At 42.1% G+C, this 24118-nt stretch overlaps 1 protein-coding gene across 6 annotated transcripts in view; it reads right to left on the reverse strand.

Moving 5' to 3' along the window:
* FTO (FTO alpha-ketoglutarate dependent dioxygenase) overlaps window positions 1-24118 on the reverse strand; it is a 415205-nt gene that overhangs the window by 283067 nt on the left and 108020 nt on the right. For all 6 annotated transcript variants that reach the window (XM_054511328.2, XM_064580797.1, XM_045891109.3 and 3 more), the window contains exon 3: window positions 13581-14205. In XM_054511328.2, coding sequence (XP_054367303.2) covers window positions 13581-14205 — 625 coding nt within the window. The remainder of the gene's footprint in view (window positions 1-13580; window positions 14206-24118) is intronic.

Here is a 24118-nt window from a genome sequence, read left to right on the forward strand (position 1 = left end):
TGTCATTTATCACCACAATGACTCATCACTACTCTGGAAGGAATGACCAACACAAGTGTGCTCTCTGGAGTTGCATAGTAAATGAGCCATAATCAGACAAAAGAAAAGGTTTTTTTTAAATATATATAAGAAAAAGTGCTTTTTTGCAAATAATATTATTATTTATCTGCCAATCAACCAGGAAAAATATATCCCAAGCAATAGTCAAATTAAGAAAATGTTAGCTACATACCCTATGACCCAGCAATCGCACTACTGGGTATTTACCCCAAAGATACAAATGTAGTGATACAAAGGGGCACGTGCACCCCAATGTTTATAGTAGCAATGTCCACAATAGCCAAACCATGGAAAGAGCCTAGATGTCCATCAACAGAAGAATGGATAAAGAAGATGTGGTATATATATACAATGGAATATTATGCAGCCATCAAAAAGATGAAATCTTGCCATTTGCAACAACGTAGATGGAACTAGACCGTATTACGCTAAGTGAAATAAGTCAATCAGAGAAAGACAAGTATCATATGATCTCACTGATATGAGGAATTTGAGAAACAAGACAGAGGATCATAGGGGAAGGGAGGGAAAAATAAAACCAGAGGGAGAGACAAACCCTAAGAGACCCTTAATCTCAGGAAACAAACTGAGGGTTGCTGGAGTGGAGGGGGTTGGGAGGGATGGGGTGGCTGGGTGATAGACACTGGGGAGGGTATGTACTATGGTGAGCACTGTGAGTTGTGTAAGACTGATGAATCACAGACCTGTACCCCTGAAAAAAAATTTTTTAAATGCATATTAAAAAAAAAGAAAATGCTAGCTTACAAATGTGTGCATATTAAAACATCCAGCAAGATTCTTAAACGTGTATTGTCTATAAGAAAAAAACTTAAAAATATTATTGAAGGACACAAAAGAAAATTTAAACAAATGTAAAGACATATTATGTTGTTGGGATGTAAAATTGAACACCATGGGAATGTCAGTTCTCCCTAAATTTATCTATAAATTTGACACAAACCCAATAAAAACACCAACAGGATGGATTTTTAGTTACGTGGGGTTGGTAACTAGACAAGCTGATTCTACAAATCACATGGAAAGATAAACAAGCAAGCATAGCCAGGGAAATACTTTTTAATATATAAAGAGCTACTACTGCACATCAATAAGATAAAGATCAATACTCAAACAGAAAAATGGGCAAAAGATATGAAGACAGAACACATAAAAGGAAATAAGTACGTAAACATTTAAAAGATGTTCAAACTTATTCATATAAGAGAAATTCATATTAAAGCCACAACAGATATTTTTAAGTTATCAGATCAGAGAAGATCAAACACTTTGATAAATATAGTGTCAGTAAGAGTGTAGCAAAATAGCATACTCACACTCTCTGTAAAGGACAATCTGATGATACTTATCAAAATTATAAATGCATAAACACTTTGAACTTAAAGGAATCCCACAGTTCCACTTTTAGGAATGTATCCTCAAATTCCTACTTGCAGAGGTTGCAAAATGACTTTTGAGGAAAGATGTTTATTGTACCACTGTTTATAAGAGCAAAAGATCAGAAATAACCTAAACAGGGGCGCCTGGGTGGCTCAGTCATTTAAGCATCTGACTCTTGATTTCGGCTCAGGTCATGACCTCAGGGTCATGGGATCAAGCCCCAAGTCAGCCAGGCTCTACACTGAGCATGGAGCCTGTTCGGGATTCTCTCTCTCCCTCTCCCTCTGCCCCTCTACCCCCACTCACGTGCACGCATGCTTGCCCACGCTCTCTCTCTCTCAAGAGAGAAAGAAAGAGAGGGAGGGAGAGAGGGGGGAGGGGGAAAGAGGGAGGTAGGGAGGTAGGAAAGAAGGGAGGTGGGGAGGGAGGGAGGGAGGGAGGGAGGGAGGAAGGAAGGAACCTAAATATCCATCAATAAGTTTCTGGTTAAATAAATTATGAAATGTGCAGGCAATAAAATACTATGTAACCTCTAAAAGTAATATGACTATACACTGATACAAAACTATCTGATACATTTTGAAGAGAAAGAAACTGACAGGCTATAATCTGTATAAAAAAATACAAACATATACACACAGGTGTGTATATATATACAGGTAATATTCTAGAAGGATATTCTATTCTAGAAGGATATTCTATTCTAGAAGGATACTCAAGACTGACTTTTCTGGGAGGAGAACAACGTGTCTGGGGTACAGGAAGGGAGAGACACGTAAATGAAGTGAAAGGCATACAATGTGATCTGCCTACATGAACAGTCCTGCAGGGATTGCCCTATATAAAAATTTATAATATAGGTTCATTTACAAAATATTTATTAAGCACTTACTATATATGAGGCACCAACCTGGACACTTGGGCTCTATCAATGAATGAATCAAAGAGCTTTGCCCCAGTGGAGCTTTCTTTCTAGTGAAGTTATAAATGTTCATCACTGATTACTAGAAAAAGGACAGTTTAAATTCCATTAGAAGCTAGATTCCGGTCTTTAAGGGGAGGGTCCATTTTTCTGTTTCATCCAGATTTAGAGCTCTACTAACTGGCACATAGAAGGCATTCAATTGTACTTAACTGCTTACTTAAAAACAAAATGCTCTGTTCACAGCTATTCACAGTCCTTTCGGGGCTAGATGGCAGGAAAAAAGAAAATGTTAATTGAAGGGGGGGGAACCCTGCAAATTAAATCAAATAACATAATAAAGCATTACACTGCTCATTTAGTGTATGTAGGTCTTAACAGTAAAGAAGTTTAGAGAAGGGACAGGTTTAGTGAAGGTTAGAATGGGTAGAGCAGAATTCTTGGAGAAGATCAAACTTGAAAGACAAGTAGGGTCTAGATTCCCAAAGGGAAGAGTAAGAAGTGATAAAGGAAGACAAACAGTTGCGAAGCTCCCTGTGATCACAATGGGCAATGAAGCATGTTTCACCTAGGCCATATCATGTTCATGGCACACACACAATCCAAAAATATGTGCGTCCTGGATGGCACATCTCCATATATGGAATTCCTAAATTCTGAACATGTTAACGCTACAATAACTGGGCATAAGGGCCAAAGGCAGTAAAAGAAGGGGGAAAAAGGAGGAAACCCCCTTTATAACTATTCATATTACTTTGCACAGGTATGGTGGGAAAAAAGCCAGACCAGAAATCCAAGTTCAGGGAAGGAATGCTACTAAATGACCTTTAAGGAATTCCTTAAGTTTGAATCTAAAATCTGATATTGCCACGGTGCGCCTGGGTGGCTCAGTCGGTTAAGCGTCCAACATTTGGTTTCGGCTCAGGTCATGATCTCAGGATCGTGGGATTGAGCCCTGCCTCGGGCTCCACACTCAGCAGGGAGTCTGCCTGAGTTTCTCTCTCCCTCTCCCTCTGCCCCAACTACCCCCACCCCCACCTTTTCTCTCTCTAAAATAATACATAAGGGGCGCCTGGGTGGCTCAGTCGTTAAGCGTCTGCCTTCGGCTCAGGTCATGATCCCAGGGTCCTGGGATCGAGCCCCGCATCGGGCTCCCTGCTCGGCGGGAAGCCAGCTTCTCCCTCTCCCACTCCCCCTGCTTGTGTTCCCTCTCTCGCTGTGTCTCTCTCTGTCAAATAAATAAATAAAACCTTTTAAAAAAAAAAATAAATAAAATAAAATAAAATAATACATAAACCTTTAAAATCTGATCTTCCCATTTGAACAGAATCTTACCCTTTTTCTTCCTATTTGTTATTTCTGATACATGCTTTCGCAAGCATTCTTTAGTTAGGAGCAACTTTTAGCAAGTATTCTTTAAGAATAAAGTCCTACAGTAAAAAGTCTAAAGTCATTTTTCTACATTAATCCCAAAAATATTTAAAGGACAACCCTCTAGAACAGGAATGACAAATACCTTACATATCAGAGGACACAACTCATTCATTGGTCATGGCTTTTGTGAGCCCTGGCACAGAATTATCCTGAATTTTTCTCCAAGCTAGCAGGAAAGAGTGATATCATCAATTACTAATATCTGTCATTGGCACTAGAAGGGGGAGTTAGCAGCGGCAAAACTAGATATTTGCTATCCACGTCTGATGACATTCTCTAGGCATGTCTTATAATACAGTTACGCCTGAAAATTCTGGAATTTGCAAAACTAGATCTTAACGACCAGAAAAGGGCCCACAAAAGGAGTAAATTTGACCTGCACTACATTTTCTTAACTAAGTTAGCTGCCAACTGAGATAAGTGCTTTGCATAAAAACACAAATGTCCAGCTATTCTTGAATTACAAGATCTGGTATCCCCGAGCCAGGGCCGAGCTAAGAAACAGCTGCCCCTTTTAGACAAGGCATGTGCTCTCTGCTAGTGGCTGTCCCCGTCAGCCATTTCCCTCACGGGCAGTACCTGCCTGGCCCCTACAGGCATTTACATCTTTGAACTTTGTTGGAACCCCTAGGCAAACCAGGCCTATCACCTACTTATACAAAGTAACTGGAAGATGGTCACGCCCACTCATTTCCCCAGGGTCGGAGGCTGAGTAGCTAAGACACAGACCATAGGGCCCACAAAGCCAAAAACATCCATGGTCTGGCCAGCCCCTTACTCAGAAAACGCTGGCCAAGTCCTGCTCTAGGGTCCTGATATTTGTGATTTGACAGAGATGTCTACTGCACGTGTTAGCAAGGAAGCCAGGCTGAATAAAATAATGATGTCAGGCGATTAATACTAGCATACAACATAATAAAGTAAATTAATGCTAAATTATTTGATAAGCAGATCAATTTAGCAAAAGAATACTGCTAGGCAAAATCGTATGTTTATATTTGTGATACCCTAGGGCTTTTGGCCGCTTCCTTCTGGAGCACCCTAATGACAATGGAGGTAGCAAGAGGGAAAGGAATAGAAATACCTTAAGAAGGTTTTTCATATGTCTCTCTCTGGTGAAATCAACTCTTACTGAACTTTAAAAAGAAATGGTTTCTAAATTACAATGACAACGATGCTGTTGTGGTTTCCAGCCAGTGAGTATGGCTATTCTGCTAAGCAACGATCTTCACAGGCTAATGCGCTGCTTGACAACTTTCCCCTCTATCTGCTATTCCCCCACCCCCTCGTCCCAATAGGGCACAAATAAAGCCTGGAACGACAAACAGAGACAGTAATTGCAATCAGTGTTTCCTGATGTCTCCCATAATCTAGCACCTTTGAAATGTGCTCATTAAAATAAGGTTTTCTTGAGGGTTTGTTTCCCCCTTGGGCTGGGTACAGAGGAGGGAGGGAAGCTGTTCATCTGATCAATTTTTTATTGCATAAGTACAGTGCTGCTCACTGTCTCAATAAAAGCAACTTCCAGTTATCTAGAGCAACTGCACCTGATTACTCTTGCTTCGTGTTATTCTGGAAACAAGCAGAAGCAAGAAGTTCCTACTTGCCTTTCAACCTCAGTAACACTGAAAGGACTGTGCATGTCTCAAGTGTGTTTGATGCATTCCCAGCTCCCACTAACCAAACTGTTCAAGAAGTATAAAATGTAACAAAATACAAAAGAATGCTAAACTTAAATGTCAAGTTTACAATACCAACTCCCTGCCCAAATTAACCAATTTGTCTTTTTTATGCTAACTAGTTTTTGAAGAACAATTAATTCCCATCTAGTAAAAGATAAGTGCCATCAAATATTTGGTTTGTATTTTTCCAAGCTGTATGCAACCACTGTCACATAGGAAACAAAGACAGAAACCTGAGCATGAAGGATGAGATGACAGTTCCAATCAAATAAAATACATCGCTGGAAATTTTGTACATTTAATAACATATACCATTAATACTGTATGTCAATAATTTCCCTGATGTGTAAATATATGTTCATCATCACCACACATTAATAGCCCGATTTCCTATTCCCTTGGCCAAGTGCTAAGATTTCTAAGACTCTGGCCTCGGCAATTATATTCTCTGTTTCCTTAACCCCATACCCAGAAGGGCTTCAGTAGCAGGTCCCTTCCTAACCATGTCCCAGATCTTGAGGCAGGAGAAACCCAGAAGTTGCAGCTAGTCAGCTGGTGTACGAAACCTCATGATGCTTTCTCTCTCCTGTGCTAATCTGTGATATTCCAGTGTCTGGGATGGAGAATCTGTTTTGAAAAAAGGGAGAAGAGTCAGAAGGTAAGAGGGTGTGAGGCTGGGAAGATACCTTCTGGGGAGGGAAATGGCAAGACAGGTGTACAAGAACGTAATTAATTCTTTAAAATTGCAAGTGTATCACGCGAGTGACACACAATTACAAGAGAAGAGGTTGGAGGGGTGGGGATCGAGGGGCAGAGGCCAGGACACTCTGTGAACCACGGTAAGGAATTTAGACTGAGGGCAATGATAGACATGAAAGACTTTTTCATAGGTCAGATCCGTTTTTCAGAGTGATCCCTCTGGAAGGTAGACACTTCTGCGTGCAGACCTCGTGTAATTTTCTGGACAGGTTTCCAAAGTGATGGCAAATGGCATAAGCCCAAGAACATTTGGGAAACGCTCCTGAAGGGCATGTCCCTAAGGAAAGAAGCGTTCGCCAAGGAGAAGCTGCCTGGGAGACTTCTGCAATTTAGCAACGCTTTCCTTGATTGGGCAAAGAACAAACAGTCCAGCTTGCTGCTGACTTAGAGCAAACTCCCTCCCAGCCACTGAGGAATGAATGGTCTGAAGAAATGAATTCAGAGACGTTTGGGGGCGGGGGGGGGGGGGGGTTGCCTAATCAGTCCCAGCTCATAGTCTTTAAGGAGCTGGAAGCTGCTCTCAGATGCCTCGAAACAAGCAATTCAGGACAAACATAGTCCCTTGACATAGATAGATTATAAAATTAATCATAAATTTTCTGGGATTTTAGGAAAATGTTGCAAACTCTTTCCCGAAAAGTCTAAAGCCTTTCAACATGATGTCTGGCTCTGTCAGCTTTCAGATTAAGCATTTGAAAAAAAAAAAAAATTAAGATATAAATATTCACATACATAGGAGAACCTTATTATATCATGTTTCATGGACTTGGCGGGGGGGAAGCAAAAGTGAGAAAAGGAGAGAAAAATTGTTCTGGGGGCTCTTAGCTAAAGCTTCAAAACCATTACATTATCTGAGGTAAAATATGAAATGGGAAAAGGAAGCAGAGATACTTCTCAAACAATACATTCTCCAAGCTAGACCTTCTAACAATAGAGCTTGTAACTCCTTGGGCAGCCTCAGGAAAGGACAGAGTGGTAGAGATTTACAAGAAACCTTCACGTTGTAAATAACATAGAAGATCAGAACCAAGCTGGATTAACCAAAAGAGGATAATTATTTGTTCATCTAGCTTCAAGCAAAGCTTTACCCAGAGTTCAAAGCACCTGTCCAATACCCAGTTTTTGTCCTTCTCAAAGCTCATAGAAAAGCTATGTGGCCACAACAGCTGGGGGAAGGCATTTGGGGGCCATGAGAAATTTGCTAGCCCCAAGGGAGGAAGGCAATAGCTTAAGAAGAGCAGAAGGATGAAGGGAAAGAAACTGGAAATTGACCCCGCTATTAATTGTTGAAACAGGTCCACTGGAAGCCAGTGAGACCTCTGGGCTTCCTATTAAGTGAGATAATTCTTGATCTTTTTAAATTAAGCCTGGTTAGGCCAGGTATCTGCTATTTGCAATCAAAAGAATCCCAATTCTAAACAGATACTGTAGTTGCAGAAATCAGAGTTATCGTACAGTTGCCAGAATGTAGATGAACAGCATAAACCACTCACAACTAAAAATACTAACTTTAGGCAAAAAATACTTACTCTTCTACCATTATATGCACATACAAGGACACAAACCATACCTTCAAGGAGCTTACAATTCTAATTCATAATTTAAATATGCACAGAACTAAGGTACAGCCTCAGAAAGCAGGACAGTGGTTACTGCTGGGGGAAAAATACACTGGAAAGGAGCATATCTGGGGTGCTAACATAAATGATGTCATTCAGTAATAAGGAATTAAATTGCCCAATTAATGTCCTAGACAATAAAGCTTGTTCCACTCCAGTCTGTCCTCATCTCCTACTCATCACATGAATACATCGTTAAAAAGTCAGCCATTCTTGGGGAAAATATTTGCAAATCACGTATCTGTTAAGAGATTAATATCCACAACATATAAAGAACTCCTAAAGTTCAACAACTAAATAAACAACAAAATTAAAAAATGGGCAAAAAACTTGAAGAGACAAGGGCGCCTGGGTGGCACAGTCGGTTAAGAGTCTGACTCGGTTTCAGCTCAGGTTGTGATCTCAGGATTGTGGAAGAGAGCCCCATTGGGCTCTGCGCTCAGCACAGAGTCTGTGTGGGGCCCTCTCTCTCCCTCCACCCCTCGTCCCCTTACAATAAATAACTAAATAAATCTTAAAAAAAAAAAAACTTGAAGAAACATTTCTCCGAAGAAGATACATGAATGGCCAATTAGCACATGAAACATCATTAATCATTAGGGATCACCAAAGGGGCAGGTAGAAACTTCTGGGGATAATGGATATATGTTCGCTATCTTGATTATTGTCATGGTTTCACAGGTGTGTTAAAACTCATGAAACTGTAAACTTTAAATATGTGCAGCTTATTGTATGTAAGTTATACCACAAGAAAACTATTGAGGGAGCGGGGGAAATCAGCCATTCTCCTTGGCTGGCCTTCCCTTGACAATTGGGAGATGGCACTACGGGTCTTCTTCTCTCACCAGCACTTAACATGACATCGTATGAACATTCCTCATCACCTCCGCCTCTTCTAATCTGGCCCACCCTCTCTACTCTGGATTACTACAACAGCCTCCTTGTCCTGCTTCCAGCACTGCCTCCCTTTTTCCACTCGAAACCACAACGGCTCCTATCTCATGCCATGCCCTGGACAAGCCCAGGACCTTGTGTTACAGTATTACTTCTGTAATAGCTTCTGCCCACTCTGCACCCCTAGTCTTTCCTCTCTGTCTTCATTGCTGTTACTCCCCCTCTTCTCTCACTCAATTCTATCCGTGCTTGCTGCTTCTGAAATATCTCAACATCATGTTCCATCGCTGGGCCTCCCGTATACCCTCTCCCCCAGGCTGGTCTCCTCCCGCTCACTCTCTCCTTCCAGTCTTAGCTCAAACGTGACCTTCAAAAGGAAGTCTACTTTCCTATTTAAAACTGTACACCTGTGCGTCCCCTTTGTTTACAACCTTCTTGTTTGTTTGTTTGCTGTCTCTCCTTGCTAAAACATAAGCTCTGTGAGGGCAGGGATTTTCGTTCCTGACTATATGCTCAGCATCTAGAAGAGCACTTGGCAAAAAGTGGCTGCTTACTGTTCAATGCATATATAATTTCATGGGGATTAAGTGTGACTTAGACCACCAAACAAGTTTTACTGAACAAAGTAAGTGACTTCATAAATAACTAACAGGGGCGCCTGGGTGGCTCAGTCAGTTGGGCATCCAACTGTTGATTTCAGTTCAGGTCATGATCTCGGGGTTATGAGGTGGAGCCCCATGTCAATCAGGCTCCACACTCAGTGCAGAGTCTGCTTAAGATTCTCTCTCTCCCTCTCCCTCCACCCCTCCCCCCTTCGCTTTCTAAAATAAATAAATAAATCTTAAAAAAAAATAACAGCACATGGCATGATAAAATGAAACAAAGTCAAATGAGCTTTGAGACCTCAAACAGGGATGCCAGGAGATGTAGGAAAACATTAAATATCACAGCATTTTTAAAAATTATGAATGCTCCCACCCCCTACCTGCAGTTACGATCTAACCTTTCATGCTTTCAAAGATGAGCTAAGGAATATGAAGCTACTCATTTCAAAGTCAAAGTAAAGTATGGTAATGAATTTCTATCTTTAAATGAATTCAACTTTTCCTGAGTCAAAGACATGAAATGGGAGTCCTAGAATTCCAAGAAAATTATGACAAAGTCCTGTTTTCTTATCACATACTCAGCAGGAATCATGGATTGGCCTCTCTCACTTTTCCTCCTTTGCCCTTCCTAGGAAATCTGGAAAATAATATCAAGAATCTGCAATATTTGGCACTAGTTAAAATTCTTAAGAATTGTCTTTCCTATAAAGACAATGTTGCAGAAAATGTTTCCTTCCAAATGTACGAAAAACAGTAACCAATAATTATTCACCTGATCCTTTTGAAGGTATTCCAGTCAGAGAACAAAGTGTAGGACTACAGTAAGCAATGAGTTGTTAATGCCTTCCCTGATAAAATTTGTGCATGTATATGTACATATTTTTTGCGGGGGGGGGGGGGTTGTTTGTTTTTAACATCTAGGAGTAACAAGCAATTGCCAGCAAAGCTAGCATAGGAAAATCAAATACTCTGCCAATTTACACACGATTCCCTGAAGCCATTCCTGATTAAATGTTGTACCATTTCAATCTTCTTACTGGGGATATCTATTAACTAGCACTGCTTGTGAAGCCAATGAATTCAGTATATAATTACACGTATCCTATACAAATTACTTCTCAATGACCTCTACTCACAGAAATAAACCAAAGAGGGATGACTGGCTCATTATAAATCTACAGAAAGATTTCACTAGGAAAAGGTATTGAGAGCAAAGTCCTGAAGGATCTTAAGCTTCACCTGAATTTAATTTCAGCAGGAAGTAATCTCTTCTGTTCTGAACTCCCAATGCATTTTATATGAACTCTTTGTGGCACGTGACACTTTTCTGTCACTAGGGAACTATGTGACCTTGGACAAGTCACTGCCATTCTCCCCGCCTGAGTGTCCTCATCTGTAAAATGAGATGCTTGAACAAGGTGATTTCAAGTCTCTTCCGGATCTCATATTTCCGGATGGCATAATTACAATCACAGAAGCACACTTTACCCGTCCTTTCAAGGCAAGCATGGGAATTTGATTTACCTCTGGAGCCTCCCTACTGTCTAGAACAGCCAACTGAATTTCCTTTAGCAACTGCTCGGCAAACACATTCAGGGACTCTGAAGACAGTACCGTCATCTGAAATTCCCATTCTCTTCGCCACCTTCAAGCCCTTCCTAAGCCCGACCGTGACTGTCACCCAAATGGCTCTCTTCGAGGCCACCCTTACCATACCTCTGGCAGAATTACAGGGAGGCCAGAGAAGTAAACATATCACTTGTCACCTGGAAGAAATGCATCCACCCAAAAGTTTCAAGGCACATGCTTTGTAAACCATCTGACTCAACATCACACACACAACTGGAGGCCTAGAGAGAGGTTCCACTTCATAGAATAAGTTTATCTAATGCATTCCAATCACCTGAGAGCATGCGTAGGAAGCTACAAGCAAATGCTGCGGGGGGAGAGAAGCAAGGTGGCAGGCAGAAGAGGAGAGAATATGAGACCTGCTAAGGAGAAGAAGGAGAACATTCCCTTCACCTTTCCAGAGGTGGACATTTTAAAAACCCAAATCCCAGAGGGAACTATACTGCAAGAATAGGAAACATCTACTCATAGCTGTTAGGACTCTGAAGCCAGAATGTCTGGGTTCAAATCCCTCCTCTGCTGATTAGTAGCTGTATATCCACGGGAAAGGTAATCAACCCTCTGTGCCTCGGTATTCTCATCTGTAAAATGAGAATAGCAGTACTTCATTGATAGGGCTGTTATAAAAATAAAACAGGTTAATACATGTAAAATGCTTATACCAACACCCAGAGCATAGTAGGTGCTCAGTAAATGAGAGCTCCTAGTGTTGCAGTTATTATTATTAGAGTTCTGGGATTCTCTCGGATTTGTTCTAAGAGAACAAAGGAACCACGCTGCTCTTACAGATTCTAATTCTGCAGTTCCCTCCTCCAGATGACAGTTGCAAGGATAAACCTTTACGTATTTATGTATACTTGTATACTCTATCGGTCTTAACTACTGCCAACGACAGAAACCATTCATTCAAAATTTAAATTCCTTTCTGAATGATATTCTAGGTTTCAAAAAAGACTTGATCGCCCACGCTCTGAGAGTACAAAAGGACTATTAAACTGTAGGGCTGAGAGGAGGTGGGAGCACAAAGACATCCTTGTCGCAGTTTGAGCTATCACATACCAAGGCCTCAACGGCCTCAGCTTCAGAGAGTTGCCTCCTTCAGAAGGAAACTAACAAACTGGATCCATTGTTCCTTCCCATCAGAGTTCTTGGATGTGATCGTTCTTAAATCCCTGGCAACGCCTTAGCAAAGATCAGAAGATCTCAGTTCTTTCCATTAGGACAGCATCAAATCCCCTCCAAGCAATTTTCTTAGGTCAGCATCGTTATTTGAGGTGCCAGGGAAACTGGCGAAATTTCCAACCGCTAAACTAGTTCCCTGTTCCGGGCTGAAGACGTGAGTTAAAGCTAGAAGATATTTTAGCTGTCCTGAGGAAATGTCTGAGATTGGGAAATGGGAAGAAATTTAAAGAGAATCATGAGAACTTCCTTTTTAAAATCCCTTTTATAAAGCAGTCATTTTAGTAAACAAAAAGCATACAAAGCGATAATGACAACCAATTAAAAAAACAGTTTTCAGAAGGCACTGACCCTTAAAAGTTCCAGTTTGTTCCCTGATGGGATGTCTAGAACTCTGGTTTTCCAAGCATCTTTCAATAAACAGGTAGAAGAGATAAACAGACAAAAGAGCTAATACTGTGTCTTGTATTCCTTTGTCAAAAGATCAGGCAAAGAACAAAGTCAGCAATGGTCACGCTGTCCTGGATACGTTCAACTGTCTTTTTATAACCCTGGGCTGAAAAACAATGGACACCCTAAACACACAGAAACGGAGCAACAGAAGAAGTAAAGTTCCAGGAGGCCACAAAAAGGTAGCCTATGTTCTCTGTTCCAAGGGGGCCAGATTTCAGAAACTTCGAGAACAAGTTCGCCCACAGCACCCCTTTTAGGTCTAAAACTGCAGAGCTGATGGGGGTGGCTGGAGAGTTTCCTAAAAACAGAGGACTGTCTGCTTACAGAACCCACTTCAACTGCTTCTGGCAAGGAAGGACAGTAGTCAAATCCGTATGAAGCCACGAACAAGTCCGTATTTGACAAATCGCTCCCATCAAGACAGTGATGTCAACCACAATAGAGTATTTTGGCAAGACTGAGAATGTGCACCTGTGGGAACCTGGGAAGATGACAGATTTTCGTCTTCCCGGCCCTTTATCAGCACGTTAATTATAGCAACTGTACGGTGTACGCGGAGCTTTACAGAAAGGCACCTGGCTGTGTGAAACCAAGACGCTGCTCTCCTGGGCATGAGAAAGACAGAACGGCAGTAGTGGTTACACGCGGCAGTCCTCGGTCTGAGGACAGTGTAACAGCGAGCTGGACGGCACCACTGGACGAGAAAGAGGCATACTCTGCAGATACCTGGGTGTGGCAAACCTAGGAAGGAGTCACGACACCTGTGTACGGACACACACACACCCGCGCACACGCACACTCGCGCACGCGTACACGCACGCACACGCACACTCGCGCATGCGCACGCGCACACGCACACTCGCACATGCGCACGCGCACGCCTCCAGAGCCTCCCCAACTCCGGTCGCGGACGCCCGGGGATGCGTCTTCCCGGAGCAGACTGTACCTTCACAGCTATAACTGTACACGGCCACCGCCGACCGTTCCACCAGATTTTCATCATGATGCCAGCTCACGGCCATTTTGCCCATGCCAAAATAAGGCTCCTCCTTCAGGTACGGCATTTTCTGGGGATCCATGAAATTCAACAGAGTGACGTTGTATGCGGCTCTGTTCTTAATGTCCAGCTCGTCTTGCCCGTCAAAGGCCCCCAGCCCGACCCTGGGGAAATCTGGACCGATACACACCGGCACGGCATCGATATTAGCTTTCTCTTTGCAAGCGAGTTCCTCCAAAGCCTGGCTCGTCTCTGTCTGCAGGTAGTCGTTGAGCTTGAGGAAGGTCTGACAGGCAGCAGCGATACCCGCCTCCTCGTATTTCGGACTAGCGCCCTTCACCGGCCAGGGCACCGTGAAGAGCCTGGTGTTGAGGTACTTGTAGGTGCAGCCTGGGTTGCCGATGAGGATGCGAGAGACCGGGGTGAGCAAATCCTTGCCCTGGATCCTGACCAGGTCCCGAAAGAAGCAGCCATGCTTATGCAGCGTGAGGAAGGCTTCTTGCACGTCCTTATGGAGCGCCTCGGGTACGCTGCCGGCTTCGCGGAGAATCAGTTTCGGGTATTTCAGCTGCCACTGAAACAAAACCAAAGCAAAAACATGTGTTCACGGAGAGCTAGGAGTTTCTCATTTCCAGAACTGTGATGCTTGGTCAGCGTTCGGAGGGGGAAAAAAAAACAACCGTCAGGTAGCATTTCTGAACAGGACCCGTATCTCTCCAGCCTCACACGGAAGGCGACGTGAAACGAATGTCATCGACTGTCCGAGGCAGGATTTTCAAGTCCCAGCTCAAATCATTCATCTTGACTATAAACAAAATAATCAGCATCTGTGCTCTAATCTGCCAGGCTCCCTCTACAGCCACTTCTCCCTGCCCTCAATCTGTCTTCCAACCTTTGGCCCTCTGGACAACACGATTTTATTAATTAACTGCTTACTACCTATTTATTAAGTGCTTACTAAGTGCCGTGTATTATTCTAAATGATTCAGACACGTTGACTCATTCGCAGCTCACAGCTTTACGTGACGGTACTGTTACTGTCTCCGGTTTCTACAGGAGAATCTGGAGGCACAGAGACATTTATTTAAACACTTGCCCGGAGTCACATAGCTGATACCCAGTGGAGCTGGGATTTGGAGCCTCTGGGCTCGAGTCTGGCTCCAAGGCAGGAGGTCTGAACCACGAGACTGCCCTGCCTCCCAATAAATGACAAACTGGTGTCTGCTCTAATACTTTCACTGGGGGAGAAATCACTTCTCGTAGGAGTTGGATACCAAGTCCCACGAACACTAGAGCCAGGAGAATTTTGCTTACAACGATAATACTAGTGCCCGGAATGTATTCGGCAAATGTTGAATAAAGGAGTGAATAAATGAGGGGTTCTACTGCGACTGAGAAAGTTGTGATCATTCTACTGGTGTCACTGGAGGAGAATACTGTAAGATGATCCCTCCTCTAATATGGAAACACATGGATTTATTGTCACAGTGGAGGACTTCATTACCTATTCAGCCACCACTTCTGGCTCCTAAGACTCATGAATGGGTGATAAACCAGAGTTCCCTGATTCTGTACAATGAAATGGACTTTTTTTTTTTAACCAAAGCACAGGATTTTACATTTACCCCCGTAAAGTTTAATCTGATCGGTACCTTCTCAGTACTGTACTGCCCACCATTTTTGAGACACATTCCTTCTATATCTTCATCAATGATTACCATTTATATGATAAACAGGGAAGACCATTTATGCCTTCATACGTTTTTTTCATTCAATGTATGTCTGCGGAGCACCTACCAAAAACTAGACAGAGATAAGGTTCCTGCCCTCACAGAGCTTTCTACCAGATCAGGTAATAAATAAGGAAAAGTGGTCTCGAATTGCGTTAAGTACTAGGACAGAAACAAACCAGTGGGAAATCTGTCATAGATGAGGGAAAACTCTCTAAGGAGTTGGAATTTAAGCTGAGATCTTCAGGAAAAGGAGGTGCCAGCCACGTGACAAGCTGGGGAGAGAGCTTCCCGGAGAAATGACCAAAAACCACAAAGGTACTGAGGAGGGAGGCCAGACTTTTCGAGAGACAAAAAGAAGGCCAGTTTTACTAGAGGAAAAAAGCCAAAGGCAGAGAGACATGTGGTGGGGTTGAAGGGAAGGCAGGGGCTGGACCACACAGAGCCTGGGAGGTCAAAGTAGGGAATCGAGATTTGACTCGAAGTGTGCTAGAGGACCCAAGGGAAGAAGAGTAATTTGATTTACATTTTATAAAAATCACTCTTAGTTACAATATCGGGCACAGATTGGAAAGAGGCAAATGTGAAAGTGGAATTCCTGTTAGGTGCTATTACAACCATCCAGGAGAAAAGAGATGATGGTCTAAATGTGAGACAGGTAAAATACGTATTTTATAGGCAGAGCAAAAAGCAGTGCTTATCAACTAGATGTGAGGGGTAAAGAAAGGAAAGCAGTTCCAGATGACCCTCAGATTTCTGGATTTAATAAATGAATAAACAGCTTACCATTTTTTTAAAGATTTATCTATCTATTTGAGAGAATGCGTGCACGCTCAAGCAGGAGGGGCAGAGGGAGAGTGTCTCAAGCAGACTCCATGCTAAGTACGGAGCCCAAGATCATGACCTGAGCAGAAACCAAGAGCTGGACACTTAACCAACTGCGCCACCCAGGCACCCCTCCTTTTTATTTTAAATAAAAAAGACTGGGACAATACAGGAATGCTAGGTAGAAGAATCGGAAGGAAGGAGGAGCTCCCTTTTGGAGCTGTAGCCATTAAGATACCTACGAAATCTTCATGTAGAAGTGGTGGGGAGGGTGGGGGGGGTCAACTGCAGAGACACACCTGGAAATCCAGGAGGCAGCTGTCAGCACACCTGTGGTTTTTAAAGGCCTGGAAATGAATGAGCCCTCCCAGGGAAACAGCATGAACACAGAAGGGGGCCCACGGCCATTTCCTGAGTTTCAGAGGAAAGGAGCAAAAGAGACCTTTGAGGGAGAAAACTAGGACAGAGTATTAATGCAGAAGTGAAAAGACAGGAGCACTTCAAGGGTGGAGTAGGCGACCACTCTTGAGAGGCCAAGTGAGATGAGGACAGACATGACCCCCGAGATGTGGCAGCATGGAGATCAATGATGACCGTGACAAGAGTGATTTCGCAGAGTGGTGGGGATGAGAGTCAGAGGAGAGTCAGCTGGGGATGGAATGACAGAGCAGCAGTGGAGGCGCCGTGCTTAAATGTCCATCTCCGAGGTCACGCTCTGAAGGGGAACAGAATAACGCAGTTGTTGATGAAGGGCAATACCAGATCGGGGGACCATCTTCAGTGCTGGAAGACGGGGGGGACACACCAGAGCTTGCCAGGATACTCCTGGGAAGAGGCTGCTGCTGCAGGACACGGGGTGATTAACTACAGGAGCAAAATCCTTGAGTGGCCAGAGCGGGAGTCTCCCAAGGGAAGTATATGAATGACCAGTGGGGTTTGTATGGCAATCCGCCAGAGTTGGTGGGGGGAAGCTGGCAGAACCATTTTGTTTTTAATCTAAAAAAAAAAAAAAAAAAAATCAAGCTTTACTAAAATATGTGTACATATATGTGTTTGATATATAAACACATATACATGCGTTTAATATGAGTTCTATTATAAAATAGACACAAGTATACAAGTAATACTTACGTCTATTTAATGAATAACTATCCGTAGTGTGCTGGAGTCACTTTATATCCCCTTGGGAAAGCCTACTGTGTACATCGCCTCCCAACTGCACATTCAGTGACATGTTGGTAGCCTGAAATTGGCCATGGAGAAGTATTTACACCACAGAAATCAGGAAACACTAAAAATCGAGTCTGGTTTATTTTTTCCCAGACAGCCCATTCTTAAACACTTAGTAGGACCCCACTGTATATGCTTAAAATTTGTTCCTGACAGGAGTATGTGATCAAAAAACTTCCTGTATCGGAATAAACTGGAAGGAGAAAGAAGATCTAAATTCAGAGAGGACTATAAACTTGATAATAGGCAAATGACTAAGTTTCAGGGAGTTTTTAGAGGGAGAGAGAGGGGAGCACTTCAATTTTTCACAGTGAAAATGCAAAACCAATCACTAGTTAAGAATGTGGGCTGGTCACGTGGCCTGCTTGCCAGATAGTTCTGGACTCCTCTGCCATCACCCAGCTTTTTGGATCCAATGTTGAATTATGCTTCCTAGCCCCCTCATGTTGGGTGAAACATGTGACTGTTTGTGTCCAGAAAAATGACAGCTGTCACTTCTAGCCTGGAGCACTTTAGGGAGTACCACACCCTCCAGAACGCTCTTTTTTGGCATAGTCACCAGCTAGTGGCTATGTGGACCCCTGAGTTACTACTTTCATGGGTAGTGATTTTCTGCCAACCCACAAATGATACGTAGAATGAGTAAGACATATTGCTGGGGGAAGCCACTGAGATTTGAGGGTTGCTTGTTACTACAGCATTATCTAGCCCATTCTGCCTGATCCAGAATGCAGGAAATAGAAGGTAAGCAGGAAGTCTATGCAGGCAGAAGAAAAATGAAGTCGTCAAGCCTGCATATGGAAAAATGACCTTACTAGGAAAGCGTGGTAGGATTGCCCTGCTTCTCAGAGTGCCTACCTGAGGTGTGGGATCATAAATTTAAAGTGACAGAAAGCAGAGTTATGTGGCCCACCACTATGAATGGCCAGTGAGACTGCCAGGGATGCATTTAGGATTTATAGTTTCTATATTCGTTTATCCCTTTGAAAAATAAAAAGAGAAATAGCGTACTTCCTGTTTATGCAGCTTATGAAGACAGCAGTCTAGTAAGCAACAACGGAATATTCTGGAACCATGCGCAGAAACTCTAATTCTATCACTAACCTGGTTCTCTGAGCAAGTCCCAGAGGCCTCGGTATACTTGAAGCACATCGAACAGCAGCGGTCAAGAAGGAAATTTCTCCGTAATTTCTTAACAACTCTGGGTTCTTTAATCCTCAGTATAAAATATTAGCGAAAAGTAAGATAATTGGGAACACACTCTCTCTGGGACTGGGAGAGGAGGAAGACTGGAGATAATGCACACACGCACACACACACACAATCTACACACAGCTTGCGGCCATCATTCAACATACAGTAGGGCTGGAGACTGCAGAAGATGGATTTAACACAGGGGAATAATAACTCTAAGGACCCGGGAAATTCACATAACCATATGAGTATCACAAGTAAATACCTTGACATTAAAAACAGCATTCTAAAAACAAAACAGTAATAATGATGTGGGAAAGTATCCCACCCCCCCCACCCCCCGGATTTTTTTCACTCATCTCTCATGTCCTTTCCCCTCCAACCACATTGGCCTCTTTTCCTACAGGCCTCAAGAGGCCATCATTCAACACCTCCCCTTCAGGGCAGGCTCTTCCTCCCAAATCTACTTGCCAGGCCCTTCTCATCCTGCAGGCCACTTTCTCAAAGAATCCTTCCCTGAACTTCCCCCACCTCAAATATATATCCCCCATTATCATTCAACACACACTTCTCAATCCATAACTACGTATTTCTTTGAACTATTATCTGTTTAATAATCTCTCCTGCAAGACTGAATCTCCCAGAAGAAAGACATGGTAGCAGTTTTATTCTCCACTATATCCCCAAGCCCTTGCCTGACTCCAATATAAGTGCTCAAGACTTGCCTCTAAGAGTAAGAGAATAAAAAAATCTAAGATTGATAGAAAACAGATTAGTGAGGGTCTGGGCCGGGAGTGGGAAAGAAGGCTGACAACTGCAAAGAGGCAGGAGGGATCTTTTGGGGATTTGGAAATATTCTAAAACTCCTGTGGTGATGGCTGTACAACTCGACAAATTTACTAAAAATTACTGAATTGTACCATCTTAAAAGGTAAATTTTATGGTATGTAAATTGTACATACACACAGCTCATCAATAAACTGTTTTTAAAAGATTGATACATTTGAATATACAAAATTTTAAACTTTTAAACTTTTGCATAAAAAGAATTATAAAATAAAAAGGCAAATACTAACTAGAAAAAACTATTTGTAATCTAGATGGCAAAAATGGGCTTAATATTCTTAATAAAGAACATTTCCAAATTTAAATATATGTATATGTACATATACATACATATATAAATATATATACATATATATAATATGTATTAACAGAGATATTCACACATAAATTAATGGAGAAGACTTTTAAATACAGAAAAAAAATGAACTGCACCAAAGTCAGGGAAAAACATCAATTAACATAATTTGTATTAAATCATATTTAATTTGGTTTGCCTACAAAATTTGCAAAAAATAAAATTTTGTCACAGTAATACACATTGCTGGTGAGGTAAAATCAAGTATTCTGGTAGTCTACGATTAGGAATGCAAATTACTGCAAACTTGCTTACGGCCAGTTGGACAAAATTCACCAGAACCTAAATATCCTCATATCTTTCCATCCAGTAATCCTACTTTTAAGAATTTATCATAGGGAAATAATTAGAGAAATGTACCAAGACTATAAGGATATTCATCATACTGTTCTTTATAATAATTAAAAGCTGAAAACCACCAAAATGCCCAACAGGGGATTAGAGGTAAAATGGTATATTCATGTGACACACTTTAGAAAAATTTCTATAGTGTTTTGTGAAAAACATAAATAACAAAGTACTATTAAACAAGAAATTAGTAACCAGACATTGAGATGACAGGATCTCAGCTTAAAAAGAAAACAAATGTATACAGATAAGTACAGAAAAGAAAACTGGGGGAAAAATATGGTCACAAGTTTATGGTAGTTATCTCTGGGTGCTGAACTTGGGCATAATTTTAATTTTCTTTTTTAGACATCTGTATATTTTTCAAATTTGCCAAAGTAAATGTAAAAAGCTTTTTAAATTGGAAAATCAGGGAAAAGATGTTGCATTCAAAACTTCTTAATTTTCGGGGCACCTGGGTGGCTCAGTCATTAAGCATCTGCCTTTGGCTCAGGTCATGATCTCAGGGTCCTGGGATTGAGCCCCACATTGCGCTCCCTGCTCAGCAGAGAGCCTGCTTCTCCCTCTGCCTCTGCTGCTCCCCCCTGCTTATGCTCTCTCTGTGTCTGTCTCTCTCTGTCAAATAAATAAATAAAATCTTTAAAAAAAAAAAAAACTTCTTAATTTTCATGACATATCTTATATTTGCCAGTAGATTCTTTTTGATGACCCTGAATTTTCAAAATGTTTCAATATTAACTTCTGGTTCTAATTTAAATCTCATTTGGAATGCTGCTGAATGCTCTATGAACTTATGATTTTAACACAAGAAATACAAATAATAAGAACTGGCTAATTTGGTCACTATCTCAAAAAAAAAAAAATCTGAGAGAAAACCCTCCATCCTAAATGCCCACTCTAATTATTTATCAAGTAATTAGACTAGTGCCTGGCACCTAAAAGCACCATGTAGTGTTTCTTTAAAGAGAACTACAAGTAACTGTGGAAAAGAGCTGAACGTTAAATAATTGAATATTAATTCATTCTGGCAAACAAGTAAGTTCCCTTTCCATTTGGACAGGTACATGTAAAACAGCAGATATCACACAAGAATTTGGAACAGCTGTTGGCAGATTTTCAAATATGTCAGAATTTTTTGTTGTTGAATCCCATTAAAGTTTTGCCAGGGAGTATAGAGTCATGCAGTTGTATTAATAGTTGTCTGGTCACCTAATATATCTCTTGAGATCTACAGAAAGTTTCGTGATCTAAATGATGATTTTAATAAGCAGCTGGAAAGGTATTTTAGATATAAACCACCAACATGCCAGGCCTTTATCAATGGCCGAAACATGTGGAATGCTAGGTTTTCTGGAAAATAAGCTTTACCTTCCACCTACTTTAAACCATTATGTAAGAATTCTACTGCTTCTCCTCTCATATCAAGGGATGGTTCTGAAAGAATTTCATCATACAGAGAGGACAGACATGTTGCTAAATGAGTAAGATACCACTTGTCCAGGAGGCTCACCTACATGAAACCAGTGGCACTCAACCCTCAGTAGAGTGAAATTAAATTTAAAATCTTCAAGTGAGGGCGCCTGGGTGGCTCAGTCGTTAAGCGACTGCCTTCGGCTCAGGTCATGATCCCGGGGTCCCGGAATCGAGTCCCACATCGGGCTCCCCGCTGAGCCGGGAGCCTGCTTCTCCCTCTGATCCTCTCCCCCGCTCATGCTGTTTCTCTCTCTCTCAAATAAATAAATAAATAAAATCGTTTTTAAAAAAATCAACTTTAAAATCTTCAAGTGACTTGGGAAATGTACTTCATTTAAAAAGTGTTGCGATGTCAAGGGACTCTATTTCTAATCTGGCTGTTAATAGATTTTGCTGGTAACACTTTGTATTTTGCACTCTATAGAAGTGTATACATTATCAGTTATAACATTTTCTATATCATTTTCATTGTAACATGCTTAAGGCTTGGTAGCCATCCCAAGACAAATGGGCTGGACACATCTGGCCCAACCGGCCAACCTCCTGCTGCGCTGAGCTATCTCCCAAAGGAGGCTCTCTTCTGAGGTCACTGCATTGGCCCTGCTACAGCTATCACAACTGAGTCTTGGGATAACATGTGGTTTGCTACAAAGTGACCCTGAGATGTTTGTTCATTCATTCACTCACTCATCAGTTCTTTTTTTTTTTTTTAAGTAGGCTCCATACCCAGCCTGGAGCCCAACGTGGGGCCTGAACTCATGACCCTGAGATCTAGACCCAAGCTGAAATCAAGGGTCGGACACTTAACTGACTGAGCCACCCAGGTGCCCCAATTCAGTGATTCATTTTTTGTTTATTTAAAATTTACTGAATATCTGCTCTCTATCAGATACGGTATAAAGTGTTATAAATACAATGATATAAACAAGATAGCTCCTGTTTCACAGTGTCTCATAGTTTAAGAGTATAGATAAAAATAAAAACCAGTAGCTAAAGAAAGACTTATCACAAGGGAAGTATGAAAATACTCCATGGGAGCAGGGAATAAAGAAGCAGGAAGGGAATCTGGAAAATTCTCACTTATTGAACACACATTTATTGAGCACGTACTATTTGCAAAGCATGAGGTGCTGGGAACAGGAAGAGAACGAAACTTTGATCTGCTCTCCAGGAGCTCATATTTATAATTAGATGGTATATAAATAAATAGGATATGTGGCTCATAATATACATAGTATTTTATGAATTTACTATTGAGTTACTTATTTAGTAAAATATCCAAGGTAAGTAGGATGAGAATGCTAGCAGTGAATGTTCCTGTCTCACACAGGCTGGTCAGAGAGGGCCTTTGATAAGGTGACATCTGAGCAGAGGAATGCAAGAAATGAGGATACAAGCCCCACAGGTACCTGGGGGGGAGGAAAGTCCCAGGCTAAGAGAACATTAAGCGCAAAGGCCTTGGGGGCAGCAGTGTGCTTGGCTGATGCTCAGAGCAAGAATGCCAGAGTGGCAAGAGGAGGGGCGGCAGAAGCAAGGAGCAAGCTGGGAGAGGCGGTCAGGAACCAGCTCTTCCTGCGCTTTGTGGGTAAATGTACGTCCTGGGCTCTTACTCTGAACACGATGGGAAGCTGAGCAAGAAAGTGTAACGTGCTGACTGAGGTTTCAGAAAGAGCACGGCAAATGCGCCAGAGGTGGTGGGAGGGAGCTGGATTTGTAATACATTCTGAAAGTCAAACACATGGCATTTCCCGGGATCTTCACAGAAGAGGTCCTATTTCAGGGCACCTGGGTGGCTCAGTCGGTTAAGCGTCTGCCTTCGGCTCAGGTCATGATCCCAGGGTCCTGGGATCGAGTCCCAAATCAGGCTCAGCAGAGAGCCTGTTTCTCCCTCTCCCCCTGCTCTTCTCTCTCTCTGTCAAATAAATAAATAAAATCTTTTAAAAAAAAAAAAAAAGAAGAGGTCCTATTTCAGCAAGGTCTTCAAGGGTGAGTAGATGCTCGCCAGACAGAAAAAGCACTCAACACCCTGGGGAATAACAGGCACAACAGAGAAGGATGAAAGGTCACAGCGGAGCCTGGGTGTAGCAAGAGACTCTGCATGACGGAGTCTATGGCTGGACTCCATGTTAGGCAACGGGTAGAGATGAGACAGAGAGGTAATCTGGGGTCATACGGTCAGTGGCCTTAGAGGACATGTTGAGGAGGGTGAACTCTACCTTACAGGCAAGAGAGACTGAACAAAATTTAGAAAACTAGGAGTGACAAGTCAGACCTATTGAGAGGAACACAATATTGATGGTACTGGAGAGGGCACAAGGAACACCAGGTAGGAGAATAGGAAAACTGTGCTGGTCTGAGATGATAAATGAGGGCCTGAATGAAAAGAAGAAACACCCTGAGGGTTTATGAAGAGGCAGACCTGCCAGGGCCCAGCGCCTGAATGAGGGACTGAAGCAATGGGTAGAAGGGGGAGGACAGCACGATTT

The sequence above is a fragment of the Mirounga angustirostris genome, unplaced genomic scaffold (genome assembly GCF_029215605.1).
Source record: "Mirounga angustirostris isolate CCGP_5_RB_7025 unplaced genomic scaffold, mMirAng1.0.hap1 SCAF_16, whole genome shotgun sequence".
Taxonomy (NCBI): domain Eukaryota; kingdom Metazoa; phylum Chordata; class Mammalia; order Carnivora; family Phocidae; genus Mirounga; species Mirounga angustirostris.